The sequence below is a fragment of the Scomber scombrus genome, chromosome 15 (genome assembly GCF_963691925.1).
Source record: "Scomber scombrus chromosome 15, fScoSco1.1, whole genome shotgun sequence".
Classification (NCBI taxonomy): Eukaryota; Metazoa; Chordata; class Actinopteri; order Scombriformes; family Scombridae; genus Scomber; species Scomber scombrus.
In genome coordinates this window covers 10,824,730-10,843,017 of record NC_084984.1, presented here as the reverse complement: position 1 = coordinate 10,843,017, position 18,288 = coordinate 10,824,730, and the positions used below count along the sequence as shown (strand labels likewise).

Genomic DNA, 18,288 nt, shown 5'->3' with positions numbered 1-18,288 from the left:
CCAACATAAGCAACAGTCAAACACACTTAAAGGGGCGAATCAGCCAGTGTGGCGCACAGATTGTCCGTGATTCTTGTTGCGAGAATAGATTATTAGAAACTTATCTGGAGTTTGTTTTTGGGATTTTGCTGACTGACTGGAATGTGAATATATTTTAAAACCAGACAATTCAGCCTTCTTGTTGGTTGCTCTGCCAAATCCAACAAAATGAATCACTGCACACACCAAAAAAAACACACACACACACATAAGAGAGACTAGAATTCAGTAACAAAACATACTTGGAAAAATACTTTTAAAAGGATGAAAGACTCAATCTCAGTTATGTCAAAAATGTAAATGAAAGAGTGAGGCCCAGGGAATATGCTTATTTGCTGTTGTTAAATGTTTGAAGCTAAAAACAAAACTACTTACAACCTTTTTTTTATAAAGACAATAGGAATAATGTGTTAATTAGTGAGATGCTGGTACAGACCTGATGTTTCAAGTTTATGCTATCCGTCTGCTGGCTGTTACTTCATATTTAGCTACAAATATAAAAATATAAAAGTGGTATCTATCTTCTCATCTAATCCTTGGCAAGAATGAAAATAGGCTCATTTCCTGTGTTGACTATCCTTCGAAGAGGTGTATGTGCAAATATGCTTGCAATTGTTCTTCAAAACTTTATAAAAATGTAAACATAAAGAAAGCTGAGGTTACACAGTGTATTGTAAGACATACCACCTTTATTAAATGCACAGTATCACAAGGAACATCTCCATTAATTGTGGATAAGCTACTCACATGATGCACAAAGCATTGAATTGATTGATACAACTGGCTGATTAAAGCAGGATTAGATCTGCCAGGAGAGCACACACACAGACACACACACTCACGCATACGGATGTATGTGCAAATGCACACACATCATCTCACTCAGAGACATAAGTCTCACACACACATCTCCTCTTTGTATTCACACAGTAAGTAAAATGTGTTATCTGAACAGGAATGAAAACTGTAATCTTTTTTTCTTTTACCATATATTTACAAAAGAATCATTAACCCCCCCCCCCCTCAAGATAGATTACATTCAAAAAAGGTCCCGACCCTTCTAGATTACATTCAAAATAATATACTATTCATGATGCAAAGTCACAGTTATTCATCTGAAAGAGGATCAAAATAGGCTACAGTCAGTCAGAGGTTGAGTGGTGCGGTTGGCCAGGAGGCAACCTTCGACCTCCTCGCCATCGGCCACACGTCTGCTGGGACGCCTGTCGGGCAGCTAGGAGGGATCCTGATGTTTTATCAGATCCAGAGTCTATACGGCCCTCCTGCAGACAGACAGCGTCTCAAACAGCCTCTGTGTAAGCTCCCCATCACAGTGGAGAGGAAAAGAGGAGATCATTTTTCTTTTTTTCTTCTTCTTCTTCAGAGAAAAACACATTGTTCAAAGAAAGTCCTCTGCAGATCAAAAGTTGCCAAAAAAGGATTGTATTCTCACTGGTATTATGAACGAGCACAAAGAAATTATACAATGTAGCACGAATAAAATCGTATTTACATATAGTATGTATTGCCAGTGGCCCATAACACGTTGTCTTCAATAGATGTCACACAGTTTTGACATGATACCTGCTTAAAACAGATTATACTATTAAACATAGCCTACTATTCATATAGACAAATATCAGAACTGTACAGAATGGACAGCAATTATATGTACAGCAGACACGTGACTATTATACAGAACTGACAAATAAAAACATGGGACACGGAAACTGTAATTTGTGTCTAAGTTGCTTCAGTCATGGCCAGCAGAGCAAAGGTGAAATGATTTTTCTTTTTTTTGTTATTGAATACAGTCAGGGTTGAAGTGGAGAGTGGTCAGCTGAGCACTGCGGCTCAGGTTGTGCATTTGGGGGGGGGGGGGGGGGGGGGGGGTTAAGTTACGCTACAAAGTGCACTTAACATAACTTATAGTCTCAGCAAAGAGCCGTACTGCTTTATGCCTCCATATGGAAATACATGATGGTTATTATGAATGAGTAACGGTGGCTGTTTTTTTTGCAAAGATGAATACAGGAGTGTGTACTTGCACTTGTCAACTGCATTAATATTTCAGCCTCTTTTTTCCAAGAAAACCAGCCTATTGAAGATCATTTTGGAAAATGAACTAACCATTTTTCAAGCATTTAGGTCCTCTCTTTGTACAAATGTGCTTCACTGCTGCCCAGAATGAGGAGCAGCATCAGTCGGTCTCAATTACTTGGCCGCCTATATAGAATTTAAGATTCAAAGTACACTCTTGTAATGTAAATAAATAACAAATAAACAATTATCAACGCCAATACACACAAAAAAGTGCTGAAAAAAGAAGCCCCACACTTAAACCTCAGTATATTTAACATATAATAGTGCATTAAAATGCCATCTCAATCCTGCGTGGAAATTTATGCAAAAAATGCAGGTGACACATAAATTCATTTTCTCTCCTCAAATCATAACCACAATCTCATCGACAGCCACAACATTTCATTACGTGTGTCTGAAGATGCACACACAACCACATCACGTACAGATATGGGCCACCAAACAACAAGGATCTGCGAAACGGCATTGCTGGTGAATGAAAAAAAACAAACAAACAAAACAAACAGCTCGACATCTGCGAGTCCTCGTTCTCTGTGCTTTAGATACATCAAATGAAAAGATTGCGGAATGGGTAAAGCACTCTTTAACAACATTTAAAACTCCACTTTGTAAAGATAGATGACCTTTAGTGAAAAATATGCCATTTACAGAAATTTTGACAAATGATGGTGGCATTATTTAAAGAGAACAGGTGTGAAATGCTATGTGCCCTTGTGTTTTACATCCTCACCATTTGTTCTACATCGGGCAGTCCTTCAGTGGACTTTCTGGGTTATTTATATGACAGACACAGGCATCTATTAGAATCTATTGAATATGGGTTTTCACACTATTGTTTTAAACTTATGTGTATAAAAATATACACATATGTTTAAAATTTGGACAAGCGGAAGGTTCTGTAGATGGCTCAGAAAGCACAGATTTAAATGAACATTTATAAATTCTACAAATATTAAAATTGTCTGTGATTTATAAAAGAAGAAAAAAAAAGGTTCAGCTGTGCCTCAATGTTTATCTTCCAACAGAAAATGCTGCTCTGTATGACACTGATGAAAGAAGAGAAAGCTCTATCTACAAAGTCCATTCATTGTCCAGTATAGAGGAGACACATTCCCACATTTTCCCTTTGTTTTTTTCCAGCAAATATGGAATACATTAGAGTGATTGTTTAATGCATTGAATATAGACAATAACCCAGTAATCAATGTAATCAATGATTATTGGGTTTTATTTATGTTTATACCTTCAACATATAGGAGTGTGGACAGTTTGGATAACGTTACATAATCCTGTATGCATTTTGGTTTCCATTTGTGAATCATGCCTCTGTAAAGTCAGCAAACGGATTTTTTTTTTATTTAAAAAAAGGTAAAGCAAAACAAAATCACTCAAAATTTAAGGCTTTTTTTCAATGTGATGAGGACACGGACGATTAGCATTTACAGTAACATTTACAGCCATATACTGTACACAGACGCAGGCACTCACACACTCACACTGCTTTTATTTCCTGCTCTCCTCTCAGTCTCATCATGTGCAGACTGTCCACAAACCCAAGCCCCAGCTCACACACACATGCATGCTCTCACACACTAAATACATACACGAGCACTGGTGCGTCAGCCCAGTATGTCCAGGTACACGGGGGAGGCCTTAGCGAGGCTCTGGAGCATGCTGTGGATCTCCTTGATGTTCAGCCTCATGTAGGGCTCCCTCTGCCAGCAGCCCAGCATCAGGTCGTACACTTCTTTAGGACAGGTGCGGGGCCGCTGCAGCACGCGGCCCTGGGTGATGCATTCAATCACCTGCAGGATACAGGGTGACAATAAATTGCCTGTGATTTGACTCTGAGAGCAGTGCAGCAACGCCCCCACAAATATTGCCAATGAAATTAGAGAGTAGATGACATGAAATATATAAAAATGAAAACAACATTGGAGTAATTCATAAATTTAGGGGCGTCATAAGGTTGGCAGAGGTTGAGCTATCCAGGCTTTTGGTCCCTCACATGGGGCAAGATCAAAAAACACTTATCTATTATATTGAAGTTCAATACTACAAAACATGAGCACATTGATATTTATGTGTAAAATTCCACTTTAATATCAATTAATAACTTTTTATTACAGGCCCTTCACTTCATGTTCTCTGTCAGATTAATCTCAATAAATTAGGTAAATATTACCAAAATATGAATTATAATTTTTCCAGTAACTGGCTCAATGTTTGATCACTTTTCCACCAATTAGAATAATTTCCTGTCTTGGTTAGGTTGAAATTTGAAAAAGCTTTGGAATAGTTTGTAATGTAAATGTGTGTGTCTCTGACCTCATTGTTGGACAGCTGGTACCAGGGCTGCTTGCCGTAGGTGAAGATCTCCCACAGCACCACGCCAAGGCTCCACACGTCACTCTCTGTGGTGAACCGCCGGTACATGATGCTCTCTGGGGGCATCCAGCGGATTGGCAGCATCGTATGACCGCCCACCTGCAGAGAGAGGAGAACAATGTCCATCAGAAACCAGCACAACATAGCCTGCTGAAGACTTAACAGCTGCTGGTTATACTGACTGTATTATAGGGGTATTTATACTGTGCATTACCCCACTGTTAGTTCTCCTATCATGATTATACATATATGAGTAAAAATAGGTGACGTCTAGCCATTAACACCACTTAAATCATTCTTTATAGTGAGCAACTAATTTAGATCACTTACTTTTTTTTACTAACTGTATGACAGTTTCATTCATCCTGGATTCATTTACTATCTAATTAAATAATTGACCTTTCTTACTCTCCTCCCCAATCGTCAACCTTTCAAGCCCATCACCATACTTGGTGAAACATAAACTCACATGCACCATCCTTTCCAGGGTTAAAATCAAATATGGCATCCGGATTCCCGTTTCAGTAATAAATAAAATGTGAAAAAACATGTGAAAAATGCCTGATATAACTTCATATAGCCCAGGTTAATGTCTTTGTATATTTTGTTTTGTCCGACCAACAGTTCAACACCCAAAGACATTCAGTTAACTGTCAAATAAAATCATAAAATCCTCACATTTAAAAAGCTGGAGCAAGCAAATATTTGGCATTTTTGCTGTAAAAAATCACTAAAACAATTGTTCAATTATCAAAATAGTTGATGATTAATCAACTAATGCAGTTTTACTTGTAACATGTTTATTGTGCATCACCTGTTCAGAGAATTTTATACTCCACATAAGCAGCAGGTCAACTTGGGTGAACAACTGTAATTTTATACGAAGCTAATGTATCCGCTACTAAACCAAATGTTCACAAATGTAATGACATTTTGATGATTTTTCTTGGCTAATCTAATTTATTACAAGATTCCCTTTGATTTGCAAAATGAAAGCCGCATTAGAGACATCATAAAACAGGCTGTTATTGTAAGCTGTGATAATGCTTTTGCTTTCTATTTGATGAAAACAGTTGACATCAGCAGTTGGTGACAGGCTCTCTTTTTGGTGATATTATCTAATGCAGAAAAATGCATCTCAGAGCTGCGTTTGTGTGTTTAGATTTCTGACTGGGCTTCGGGCAGCAGAGGGCACTGTGGGATTCAAGCTGGGATCTGAGAAACAAACAATGAGGGAATAAAATCCATCCATCTGCTCCTCTACATGATTTTTTTCATTGGCCTATATTGTAGCATTAAGCACTTATTTAAAAAAGTGCAAAAGTGTAAAAATCTTCTCCATGCGTTCATACTATTCTTGTGGAACTGCTCTCACACATACAACTCCTGCATAGTTTAACATGATGATGCCTTCATGCACAGTGAACACAAGTATTAGGCTAACGCCTTGCCCAGAGAAAAAGAAAAACTGCCCATGCATTTTTTGCATTGTTGGCCCTTATTACCATAGAAACAGTAATTTTATGCAGATTATAGAATTTGCATTTAAATGGTATTGAAAACAGATAAAATACCTCTGGTTAAAAAGTGTCATTTCTGCAGCTGCAGTTATTTAAGACCAAAACTGGAATAAAATTCTGATTACATATTTGAGACTGTGCGTATGTGGGTACATTTCCATATTTCTGTGTGTATATCAGAAGAAGTGTGTGTTGTGAGACTGGGGGCTAGATAAGGTGAGAAAATTAGCAGAAATTATATGGACTCACTCTATAGTAGTCTGTGCTGTAAACATCTCTGGACATGCCAAAGTCTCCTATCTTGACCAGCAGGTTTTCTCCTACCAGGCAGTTCCTGGTAGCCAAGTCTCTGTGTACAAAGTGCTGGGAGGCCAGGTAGACCATGCCAGCAGCAATCTGTTGGGCAATGTGCAGCATCTGGGACTGGGTGAGCTCCACCAGGATGCTGTGTTGACCGTCTGCCATTAGCACAGCATCAGGACCGTGGGACCTGCACCAGAGAACACTTAGTCAGGGCTTCAATGATAATAAAATTATAACTAAGATTTCACTGCAAAAAATAAAGACTTCTATCACTACACAAATTTCATATTGCAAAAATATATCCTCATTTTCCATGATCACACTGACATTTTGGGAAATGCACTTATTCACTTTCTTGTTGAGAGTTAAAAATGAAAGTCGCAACATCTCTCATATCTCTACAGAAACCATGAAATTACATCTAGAAGCCGGTTAGCGTAGCTTAGCTTAGCACAAAGACAAGAAACATTGGGAAACAGTTAGCTGGACTCTTATCTAACAGTAACAACATATGTCCACCAGCAGATCTATGGCTCACAAATTAACATGTTATATCTCATTTCTTTAATCTCCAAAAACCAAGTGAAAAAATGACCAGTTGTGGTTTTACAGGGGATTATACATCACTATTTCTTGGCTGAAAGCAGTGACTTTCTGGAGTCACCGCAGGTTGCCTGGCAAACTCATGTTGACAAAATAAATGTTCCTGTACAAGAAATAGCCTGGCACATAACTCCAACTTCAACTTGCCATTTTCACAATTTAGCTTTTGTACAGTTTAAACAAATTAGACAAATCAGATATAACTTCTTAATTAGTGCACTTTAGGGGATGCAACCAGTCATTTAAAAAATGTCCCTTTCCCTTTTTCCAGTTTTAATGCTAATCAACATTTAAGCTAATCAACTGCTGGCTGTAGCGTCATACTTAATGGAAAAATATTTTTGAGAGTTGCATCATATTCTTATCTATCTCACAGCAAGAAAGCAAGTAACTGTATATCCCAAAATGTCAAACTATTCCGTTAACACATGTAAGTATTCATAAAGATCTAAATGATCCTACCTGAGGAACTTGTTTAAGTCACCATGTTTCATATATTCAAACACCATGATGAGCGGGTCGCTCTCCACACACACTCCGTAGAAGGTGACAATGTGCTCGTGTTGCAGGTTGGTGAGAAGCTCGGCCTCTCTGTAGAAGTCCGCCCGGCCACTCTCACTGGCCTCTTTCAGAGTCTTACCAAAAAGCAGAGACACAAAGACAAGGACACAACGTGAGAAGCATTATGTACAAGAATGTACATCTAGTCAATAGAAGTCACTAACTGAATGACAAGTGCATTGATTATTCGAACGAGCGGCTTCCAGATCTGTACCTTGACTGCCACATGGAGCTTCTCCTGGTCTGGTGTCAGGTTGTAGCACTCAGCCAGAAAGACCTTCCCAAAGGCTCCTTCCCCCAGCTCCCTCTTCAGTACAATGTTGTGTCTCTTGATGTGCTGGACGACTTTGAGACAAAATAAGACAAATCAATCTCAAGGGTGTATGTGCATCTTTTAGTGTGAATGTTGGAGTGTGTAAAGCGCTTTTTGTCTTCACTGGAATGAGGTTCAGATTACTATCAGGAAAACTCATTCTACCTCGTCTTGCATTCAACTATACATATATTGGAAAACTATCATTCATTGTTTCTCCCAGGCTTTTGGGAAGCATTGGGAACCCTGTCTTTTTATAGCCATCCTTGGGGTAACAAGTTCCTTATCTTTGGCCAATAAGTATGAAAAATAGCTGTTTGGTTAAGAATAATAATTGCAAAAAAGTTGTTGATGTGTCTAATGAACAGTCCAAAACCCACTGATATTCCATTTACATTTATATAAACTGGAGCAAATGTATGTAACATTTTATGAACTACATGCATGTGTGTCTCAAAGTGAGAAGCGTTCACTCTGCTGAGTTAAGCCTTCTGTAAACAAGGTTGTGTGTCTGAACTTCATCTGCAGGCTAACGGTCCGGTCACACAACAGAGCAGGAGTCACTATCACAATGCAGCAGGATGCTGACAATAAATACGGCGTCCAGCAGTGATCCCTTCATGGATTTATCAGAAAAGGTCCAGGTTACCAGACGTTTGTCGAGCGAGGCGGTAACTCACACGTGTCAGATTTCAGCATGCTGCCAGAGTTACGGAAGTACTGTGGGTTCTCAATGACAGGAATCTTTGTCATCCCAATAATCACTGCGTCTGGACCCATCTCCGATGACGACGGGGTGTTGTTGCCATTGGAGACGTGATGAAGAGGGCTGGCGGAGTCATCGTCATTACTGATGACTGAGGAGGAGCCTAGGGAGCCACAGAGGAGGAGGAGAAGGAGAAGAGGAAAGAGTGAGATGAGCGGAGAAGAAGTGGAGGGTGGTGGTCATAGGTTGAAGAGATACAAAGATCAAAAGCGAGGAGATCATGGCCATAGAGGCAGAGGAGGAGCAGGAGGAGGAGGAGGAGGAAGAGGAGGAGGGTTGGAGGGAGAAAAGGATAGAGGGACTTGTAAATACAGATTTGTGTAGTGACCAAAAGATATCAGAACATGGTGATGAGCAGGTGTCATCCTGAATCAACATGAGAGCCCTCAACTCACTGTACATTCATTCATACAATAATGTAACAGAAACTGCAATAAGCTTTGACTCAACAGTAACACTTAAATTAGCATTTATAAGCAGTATATATGAACTATAATGCATCTGTAAGCAGATATAAGGACATTTCAAGTGTTTATTAATGTATCTGTCAAATATTACTCTTCTTATGAGGCATCCATAACGTGCGTATTAACAGTTAATGAATGCTTAATAACATAATATAACACAATTGCCTTCATGAGTTTAGAAAAATTAAATTACGTGTATGATTGATTTGGAAATTTTCCTTATGAATGTGTTGTTTGAAAGTACACTGAAGAACTTATAACTTTAACTCTGTTGTTTTTGTACTATATATGTGTTACTGGAAGATAAATAATGGTGTTTTGTGGTGGCCGAAACAAAACACAAAATAAGTAACTTACTATAAACAGTTTTGTTGTATGTTAAAACTAAATAAATGCTTTATAACACACTGTAATAATTTGTGCATGTGTGTAATCATACAGCTACAATATACAGCACAAGCTTTCAATATGTGTTTATACACTAGTTATGGATATTTCTTTAAGAATTGTTGACAAATTCAATAAGAAATACTTCATTATATACAACAAAATCTATGCTCAAAAATATCCTTACAGTATACCATAACACACTGCATTACAGTATGCTAAAAAAATCAATTATTAACTATTTATATACTGCTGATTAAATGAGGTGGGGTGTTGAGGGCTGGTGGTCAAGTATACTGTTACAGAGTCACCTTTTTACGATTTAAGAAACTTCATTCACCTTTAATACCAAATTTAGAGTTTCTTCCATATTTCAGAATGATCACCATCAGAACGCAGCCGGTCAAAGCAACCCCTGCGATTCCCACAACTACATACACCTGGAAAGGGAAAAGAAAAAAGACACGCTTGTTTGAAACAGCCCTGTTACAGCTGCACCTACATCTATCTGTCTGTCTGTCTGTCTATCTATCTATCTATCTATCTATCTATCTATCTATCTATCTATCTATCTATCTATCTATCTATCTATCTATCTATCTATCTATCTATCTATCTATCTATCCATCCATCCATCCATCCATCCACCCACCCACCCACCCACCCACCCACCCACCCACCCACCCACCCACCCACCCATCCATCCATCCATCCATCCATCCATCCATCCATCCATCCATCCATCCATCCATCCATCCATCTATCTATCTATCTATCTATCTATCTATCTATCTATCTATCTATCTATCTATCTATCTATCTATCTCTCTAGCTAAAAACAATGCCTGTCATCCTTTAGGTCAGTGGTTCCCAACCTGATGGCCAGGATGCCCACATGGGGCCACAAGTTAAATCTGAGTAGTTGTGACATTATTTACAGGATATAAATGCAGAAAAATATTTATGCAACACAAAATTATTTTAACTTTTCAGACTTTTCTCTGCTTTCCTTTGCAACCTGTGAAAATAAACATGTCTGTGTTTAAGAGGCCATGTGTCAAAAAGTTGGGAACCGCTGTTTAAGATGGTAAGGATCACTTACTGCAACACTGTCCTCCATTGGTGGGAGTGGTGGCTCTGAAAAGAGTTATCAATTAAAATGCTTGTCTCAACATTTAAAAATATTACATCTGATTTTGTATTCTGTTGTTCTGACTGATGTATGTTATATTATTGTAATCCTGGGAAATGAAAACACCTACCAGTAGTGTCTGGGCAGAAGAAAGATGCAGGCACAGACCAAAAGAGGAGAGAACATGGAACAAAGCTAATTTAAATTGAACTATTTATACAGTTATTATCAAGGTAGCAATTATAACTGCTGTTGGTTTTATAAAGTTGAATCATTACTTACAGTAGTACATGGGATCTTCTACTAAAAAGAAAAAAAAAGAGTAAATGTTAGCTTCAGAAACAGAAACCAGCCTCAGAAAAGATTTACCCACTGAATGAACCCTGTAAAAAGACAACTTATTCAGACCTGTATGATTGTAAGGCGGGTCGATGAACTGGGCAGCGACCTTCTTCTCGTCCCGGCCGTACTCATTCTTTGCCACCAGCCTGTACACACCATTGTGGATGTGTGTGGGGTTCACCAGCTGCAGGCAGCCGTGGTACTCGCTCTCAGTGGACTCGTGGATCATGGTGCGAATATAGTCCTGCTCCTGGAGAGGCACGTTCTCGTGGTACCACTGCAGCTCAGGCTTGGGGTTCCCTTTCACGCTAAATGGAATGCACCAGTGGTGGTCCCGCTTTGGCTCCAGCAGCTCCTGGATGTCGGGGGCAACTGACACGGAGGCAACAGTAGAGGAAGAGTAATCACGGGATGATAGGAAATAAACACCAGGAGGAAAAGCCAGTAGGAAAAGCAACAATTATGGGCTAAGAGAGGAGATGTAGATGGTGAACAAAAGTATGGGGAAGAGAAGAGAGTTTGGTCACACAACATTTGAACAGTGACATCAGGAAAACATGGAAGAGGAGAATGAGGAGAGATGAGGTATTACATGAGCAGAAGAGTATAGCAAGGCACGGGGAGCTTCACAGGAGGAAGAGTTATGGACAGAAAACATGGAGAGTCAATAAGATCTGCCGAGAGACAGTAATGATAACACACTGAGGAGCCTTCTGCTTCCACTGGAAAAAAAAAAGTCTACGAGAAGTAATTTAGAAAATAACCTCAGAGGAAATTAGACTAATTAAATTTACAGATGAAAATGTACTTTCTAAATATGAATGCTATGGCTGGTTAACATTTACAGTCGATGAAAACAGAGAAGTGAGAGCTCTTACAGAGAATATTCAGCTGAAGGGTGGCCTCCATCTGACCGACCATGTTCTCAGCGCTGCATATGATCACCCTGCCATTATCATCAGGAGACAGGCCTGACAAGGTGAGACTGCTATCCAAAGGATCAATCTGTAAACACAGCATTAGTACTTGTATTATACAGTAGTAAAATTGGTGTGATGCTGACCTTTAGTTTATGTACAATAACCGGTAAACTACCAGCTACAAAAGGCTGAGTTTTAACACACACCATGATGCAATTGATATTACATGAAAAGTAGTTAATAAGCAAGCAAAAAAGGTAAAAGTACATAGCTAATAAATAATTAATATAGCTTAATTAAACAAAAATACTGTTAAAAAAGTTAGCTAAATAATGCAACAGCTAAGTAATGGGTTAACAGTTGAAGTAATGGATAAACAGTTAAGGTAGTTAACTAAAAGTAATGGATAAACAGTTGCAGTCATTTGCTAAAGGTAAGGCATAAATGTTGAAGTAGTTAGATAAAAGTAATAGATAAACAGTTGAAGTAGTTAGTGAAAAGAAAAAGTAATCAATAAACACTTGAAGTTGTTAGCTATATTATATAGTGGATGAACAGTTGACGTTGTCAGCTTAAAGTAATGGATATAGTTAAAATTGTAAGCTAAAGGTAATGGATGAACATTTGAAGTCATTTGCTCTGACTTATATGTTTTTGCTTTTGAGTCTCAAGTCGCTTGCAGCTGTCAAGTAGTGAAGTCCAAGATAAGTATCAGCACATCCTTTTTGTGACTTACAAGATAAGTCTAGTCACACTATATTTTTTAAATTATCAACAGATCCAGAAAAGATCAAGATTAACAATATTTTTGTCTGTCTCTCAATACTCTCTGACTTCCCTACCTTGCTTTGGCAGACAACTATAAATCCATAGGCTTAGTAAAGAGGTACATCTTTAAAAACAGATTACAGATATATAGTCTCATTTCTGAAAGAGGCTAAGTAATTTCATAAAACAGGTGGGCTGTGTAGTTTTTAACAAACATTAGTATTTATGGCAGTATAGGGTGCTGTACGTTGGACTACCTCAAAATAAATCCTGATATTCATGATAATGAAGGAACATGACACCTAGTGCAAAGGTGTGGCTCACTGATGTGTAATTTTGACCATAATTAAGCTAATGGAAATAGGCTACATCAGGCCTTGGCTACACACACTATACTTGTAAATAGGATTCATTTGTTATTTGGTTTGGATCTTTTCATGGGATTTGTTAAGAAAAAGAAAACTATAGACTATCACCAAACTCACCTTTGAAGCCTAACTTGAGTCCAAGTATCAAGTTTACAGCTCTAATACGACTTTCATCCCATAGTACAGAAGTAGTTTTGAAACTTCATTGGAGCTCATCTGATAATATTTGTTTGACCATTAGGCATCCCATTCCCGAGGTTTCTCACTTCTTCCACTCTACTCAAACAGCAACACCTTAAGAAATCAGGAGCCCAGCGTGGTAGACCTGTACCAAAGGTTAAAACAGGAAGCTAAAAGATGTAGGAAGGCTCACCTCGAACAGAGTAGACATCATATCAAGGTTCCACCGGATCTCAGGAGGAGGGGAGCCTGAGGCACTGCACTCAGCTTTAACATCACTCCCCTCCATCTCAGTCACAATTGTGGGCCTGACCTCCACTTGGGGAACCACTGCAAGAAAAAAGCCAACAGCAAAATTGACCAACTGACTAGATATAAAACTTTACATAGATTTGTGTCTGTCTTTGTTCCTCTATTTTCAGTCTTCAGCAATGACTTCTCTAAACGTTCAATATCAGATAGACAGCGTTGCTTATTATAACATGGTTTCACATTACCACAGTCCGGTGGGGTGAGAGTGGCAAAGGCCCTTGGTACTCCTCTTTTGTCTCTGCATTTCAGATCTTGACTCTCAGGTTCTTCTAGGAGCCTCATTTTTATCCACAAGTTCTCACAAACACAATCCAGAGGGTTTCCATACAGGAGGAGCCTAGACATATAAATAAATAAAAAACTCGGCATATGAGAAACTCTGTGGGTTGCACTCATGGAGAGAGCTGTACTGACAACTTTACATACACATGACACTTACGAATAGGATATGTTAAAGTTCTGAAATGTCTTCCATGACAGTGTCGTTAGGTTATTGTCTCTGAGATTTCTAAAAGGGGGAAAAAAACAATCAAAATACTACTTGTGAACAATGAAACAATGAAATAACTAAAGAGCACCTTTAAAAGGCTTCTTACACATATTGAAGTCTTGTATTGTTGTAGAATGCATCTGCTGATATAGATGTCAATTTGGTCTTCATCACTGTTCTGTTGAAGGGTAAAATATAGGGTTGTTAAAAATATATTTCACTTCGATGTAAAACACTAAAAGCATACTGAATGGTACTTACAGGTTTCTGAGGTTTATGTAGTGACTCAAACTGTTGTCATTGATTTCATACAGTCTGTTTTGATTAGCAATGTATCTGTCAAAAAGAAAGAAAAAACAATTAGTGAAGTTTGAAGCCATATAGGTTGTCAAGTTGGTCTGGAAGTGGATACAGGGTTAGAAACTGTGGGAATAGATGTACTGAATAACTGAAACTACACTATATCTTTCATTTTTGTGTGTACAATCACAATGGCAGTGTAAAACAAGACATGCAGTTGAGTTTGAGTATTTTATGAAACTAAACCCTGACTGTTGTTTTCATCGATTACATAGTCAGCTAAATCCTATATGTACAACATTGGCCACAAAGCTGTCATATTCCCTCCCTGGTTGTCTGTTTTTAGTTTTTAATAAAACTCAAAGTATACTCACTTTCATGACTAAATGATGGCACAACTCAAAATAATTGTGGTCCTTTTTTTTTTTTTTTTTTTTTATAGGGAAAAATTACACCAATAAACAAGTATCTGCCATCTTGGCAAGAGACAGCCAATAATCAATACACCTTGATTCACTTTTGAAAACACAAATCAGGATTTAAATTTCCAAAATGTTATGGGGACAAATCTAAATGATATATTTTACAAAATTCCAGTATTTTCCAGGGCGTGATAGGGAGAAGTAACAGATGTGAGTGATTTAAATCAGTTTTTGTTTTTTTTAGAATTACAGTTTGAGTTTTACATGAAAAATAACATTTTTTGGCTTCTTGAATGGTGATTACAACGCATTGATGAAGTAAACAAACCTTTTAAATCATCTTAAATTAATGGTTAGATTTTTAGAAGGTGCACCTGACAAGTCAAATACTATTTCCCACCATCAATATTACACACACATTCAAATGTGATCCTAAATATTTAATTCATTTGTCAAACCTGCACTTTTTTACTCTCTGAAAATGATGTCACTTTAGACAAACTGGGTAAAAATCTACAAGGTGGAGACGACTACAGGGCTTGTTTAATTTGCAAAATGAAGAAAAGATTAATAGTGCTTTCACAACTACAGCAGACGCCTGTAGGTCGATGTGACACCTAGTTCCAGCCTGTCTGCTTCAGAAAACTCACCCAGTCTCCCCTCCATTCTCCAGTGGGTGCCAAGCAGTTGTACACTTGTGCAGGGTTGTAGCAGGTAAACTCCGACACAGGCCTACACACTGACGCAGATAAGGCTACATAACTGTGGGTAGCTTATCGCCGGCTGTATAGAACTGATGTGATCTCATGTGTAATCTGTCAACAATGTGGTAATTTGGAAATATTGAGGCTATTTCGCAACGCCGCCCAAAAAGCCGAATTAACACCTCAAAGGCTGCACTGGGCCTACACATTTACTCCATCACCACCTCTGGAGCTGTTTTGTAAAGGAAACACCGACTAATCCAAATAAGCCTGACGCGCACTCTCACGACCATTACGCACGCGCGCACTCACACACACACACACACACACACACACACACACACACACACACACACACACACACACACACACACACACACACACACACACAGTTAGTGACACACGCAACCCCCATCTCCACCACACATACACACGCACACGCACACACACGCACACACACTATGCTTCATGATCTGACAAACCCACCGGTTATAATAATAAAATCACACATTTGGTGTTTGACATTAAGCGTGGAGGACAGATCTTCACTGATATTTAATCCACAAGGGGAAATAATGCCAGGCCTGCTGTTATTAATATTGCTGCTGCTGATATTATTACCTCTATCATTATTATAATCCTAACACTTGGGTATAATTGCGAGCCATGATCGAGGGTAGTTCTTTACGCATTGCATCCTAATAAGTTCACAAGCTGTCTGCACGATCATTTTCATACACTTACATCTCGGTGATGTTCTCCATGTCATCCAACATGAGGACAGGGAAATCCTCGATCCCCGGTACGGAATCAATACAAACAATCCTTGAGATGCTGCAAGTGCAGGATGGGGGGCAAGCATCGCTAAATCTCCAAAGCCCCATCAAAACCAAAAACAATCCAAGACGAGCCATGCCATATTCCCCCGCGCTGGAGTCCATCGCAGGTCCAATGATATCCCACGAATCCCCCAAACAGAATCTGGTCAAATTGAATTATTGTTAAGATTTCCTCCCTCGCCGCCTTTATCTGGTCAAGTTAATCCTTTCGACTCCGCAGAAGAAAAAAAAGAGACTACGCCGTCGGTCAGGAATGCGCAGAGCCCACGGTTTTAATATCAAGATGCCATGGACTGGCCTTCCCGTCTCCGCAGAGCTGGTATCACACTACTGCATATCGATGCCGTGAAGCAAGGTGTCAAGTGGTCCGTCCTGGTGCTGCTGCTGCTGCTGTCTCACCCCTCTGTCTCGGGCACAGACTGCTCGCCTCCCTGCCTTGTAAAACAAATATGAGGTGTTCCAGATGTTTAGAGATCAATAGGCAGGCCCCCCCCCCTACGAGCGATTTCTCATATGTGAGGTGATGGGGAGGAAAAGAGAGACTGCACAGTGGAGTAAGGATGCGTGGTGATGCTGCGTGTGTAGGGAGGAAGGCTACCTGCATCCGTCTATCGATTATCGCCGAGGACGAGCGCATCTCCCCCCAGCCATCACTGGGATTGAGTTTATAGGGGAGACGGTTGCGATGGTACCCTAGAGATTTATTTATGAATAGTTTTATTTATAGGAATTTATTTATGGGTATGCTTTTTGCTTTTTTCTTTCTTTTTAAAAATCATGCAACAAAACCTGAACATCAGCAGCTGCAGACCTAGCCTATTAAGCTGCCCAAGTGGCCAGCTGCAGGTCAAAATGCCCAGTGTGGTGGGCACAACAACAATATGCATGTATTGTACTAACTCCTGTGTTGTGATTTGTCTTAGTTACTCTGAAGCCATGCATTGGAGCACTAGTGTACGGTTGGCCATTAGGCCTATAGTGTGACGTACTGTTGACGCACAAGACGGGGTGCATCTATGAAAAATAATTACCTATACTATGTCTGCAAGCTTCAAATGGGTCTCACTCCAGTCAGTGATCAGTGCACGATATAGGGGCAAGAATTGGAAAAAATTTTATGATGCTAGATGTTTTCCCTCCTCCCAATAATCCTACGAAATACTTCTACTTTTTACATTCATTGAGGCAGATTATTACATAAAAATATAAAGTATAAACCACTGTAAACATGTGTAAAGGTTTTATTTGAATAGGGACAAACTATATTTGATTAAAGTTGGAGACATCTCAGCACATCACACCAGATTTAAATGAGTGGGAGTTAAAGTACAGTATTTGTCAGCAATATTTAAGGGTGCCCACTCACAAATATACATATTAATGTATCATCATTTAGAAAATAATTGATATGTCATATATGTCATAAACTGGGCCTAGAAATGTCATTTAAGACATCTATTCTCCGTCCTTTAAAGATTACTATGCAGTGCTAAACAGCAAGGTGATAACATGTTTCCAAAATGATCAAATGAATCCTGTTTACCAGTGGATTCCTAAATTTCACTCATAATGAGGAGGCATACTCAGCTAGGACACATGATCTATGACACAGCCTGGATGGTTAGTGTCGCTATGGTGACTTGCTTTTTACAAATAGCACGGACAATGTCAAGTGTCGCTATGGTTGCAGATGAAAATATGTACGCAGGCTTTTTTTTTTTTCATGAGAAACATCAAGAACTGAATTATATCTGTCTCCATGGTAACCTCAGAGTATAGGAGAGGAGAAGAGAGCTCTTTATTTTGCAATAGATCCTTGCGTATATATCTGAAGGAGCATGACAACACTACGAGAAAAGGGGATGTTTAAAATAGATCAAGTATGGACATAATTCAGGCTCCTGATTTGCAACAAATGGGCAGTCAGGTGGTGGCTCTGGCCGATGATGTTGGATTAATGAGTCTGATCACATGGCCTTATCATTTTATCACTGCAGAAAAGCCAAAGAGAATCAGGCTGTGCTGAGAGAAAAGTAGTGTGTGCTTGTCTATATGCATGTG

The 18,288-nt window shown here is 39.1% G+C and overlaps 1 protein-coding gene across 1 annotated transcript; it reads right to left on the bottom strand.

The window, feature by feature from the left end:
• Positions 1-3,761: 3,761 nt before the first annotated feature.
• Positions 3,762-16,329, bottom strand: ntrk2b (neurotrophic tyrosine kinase, receptor, type 2b). Its single transcript, XM_062434568.1, has 16 exons — positions 16,133-16,329; positions 14,224-14,298; positions 14,069-14,140; positions 13,912-13,980; positions 13,658-13,809; positions 13,354-13,490; positions 11,803-11,929; positions 10,952-11,296; positions 10,553-10,587; positions 9,791-9,890; positions 8,511-8,699; positions 7,732-7,862; positions 7,419-7,591; positions 6,300-6,540; positions 4,471-4,629; positions 3,762-3,947 (listed from the first exon to the last, which is right to left on the bottom strand). The coding sequence occupies exons 1-16, from the start codon at positions 16,327-16,329 to the stop codon at positions 3,762-3,764; spliced, it is 2,388 nt and encodes a 795-aa protein (XP_062290552.1).
• Positions 16,330-18,288: the final 1,959 nt, after the last annotated feature.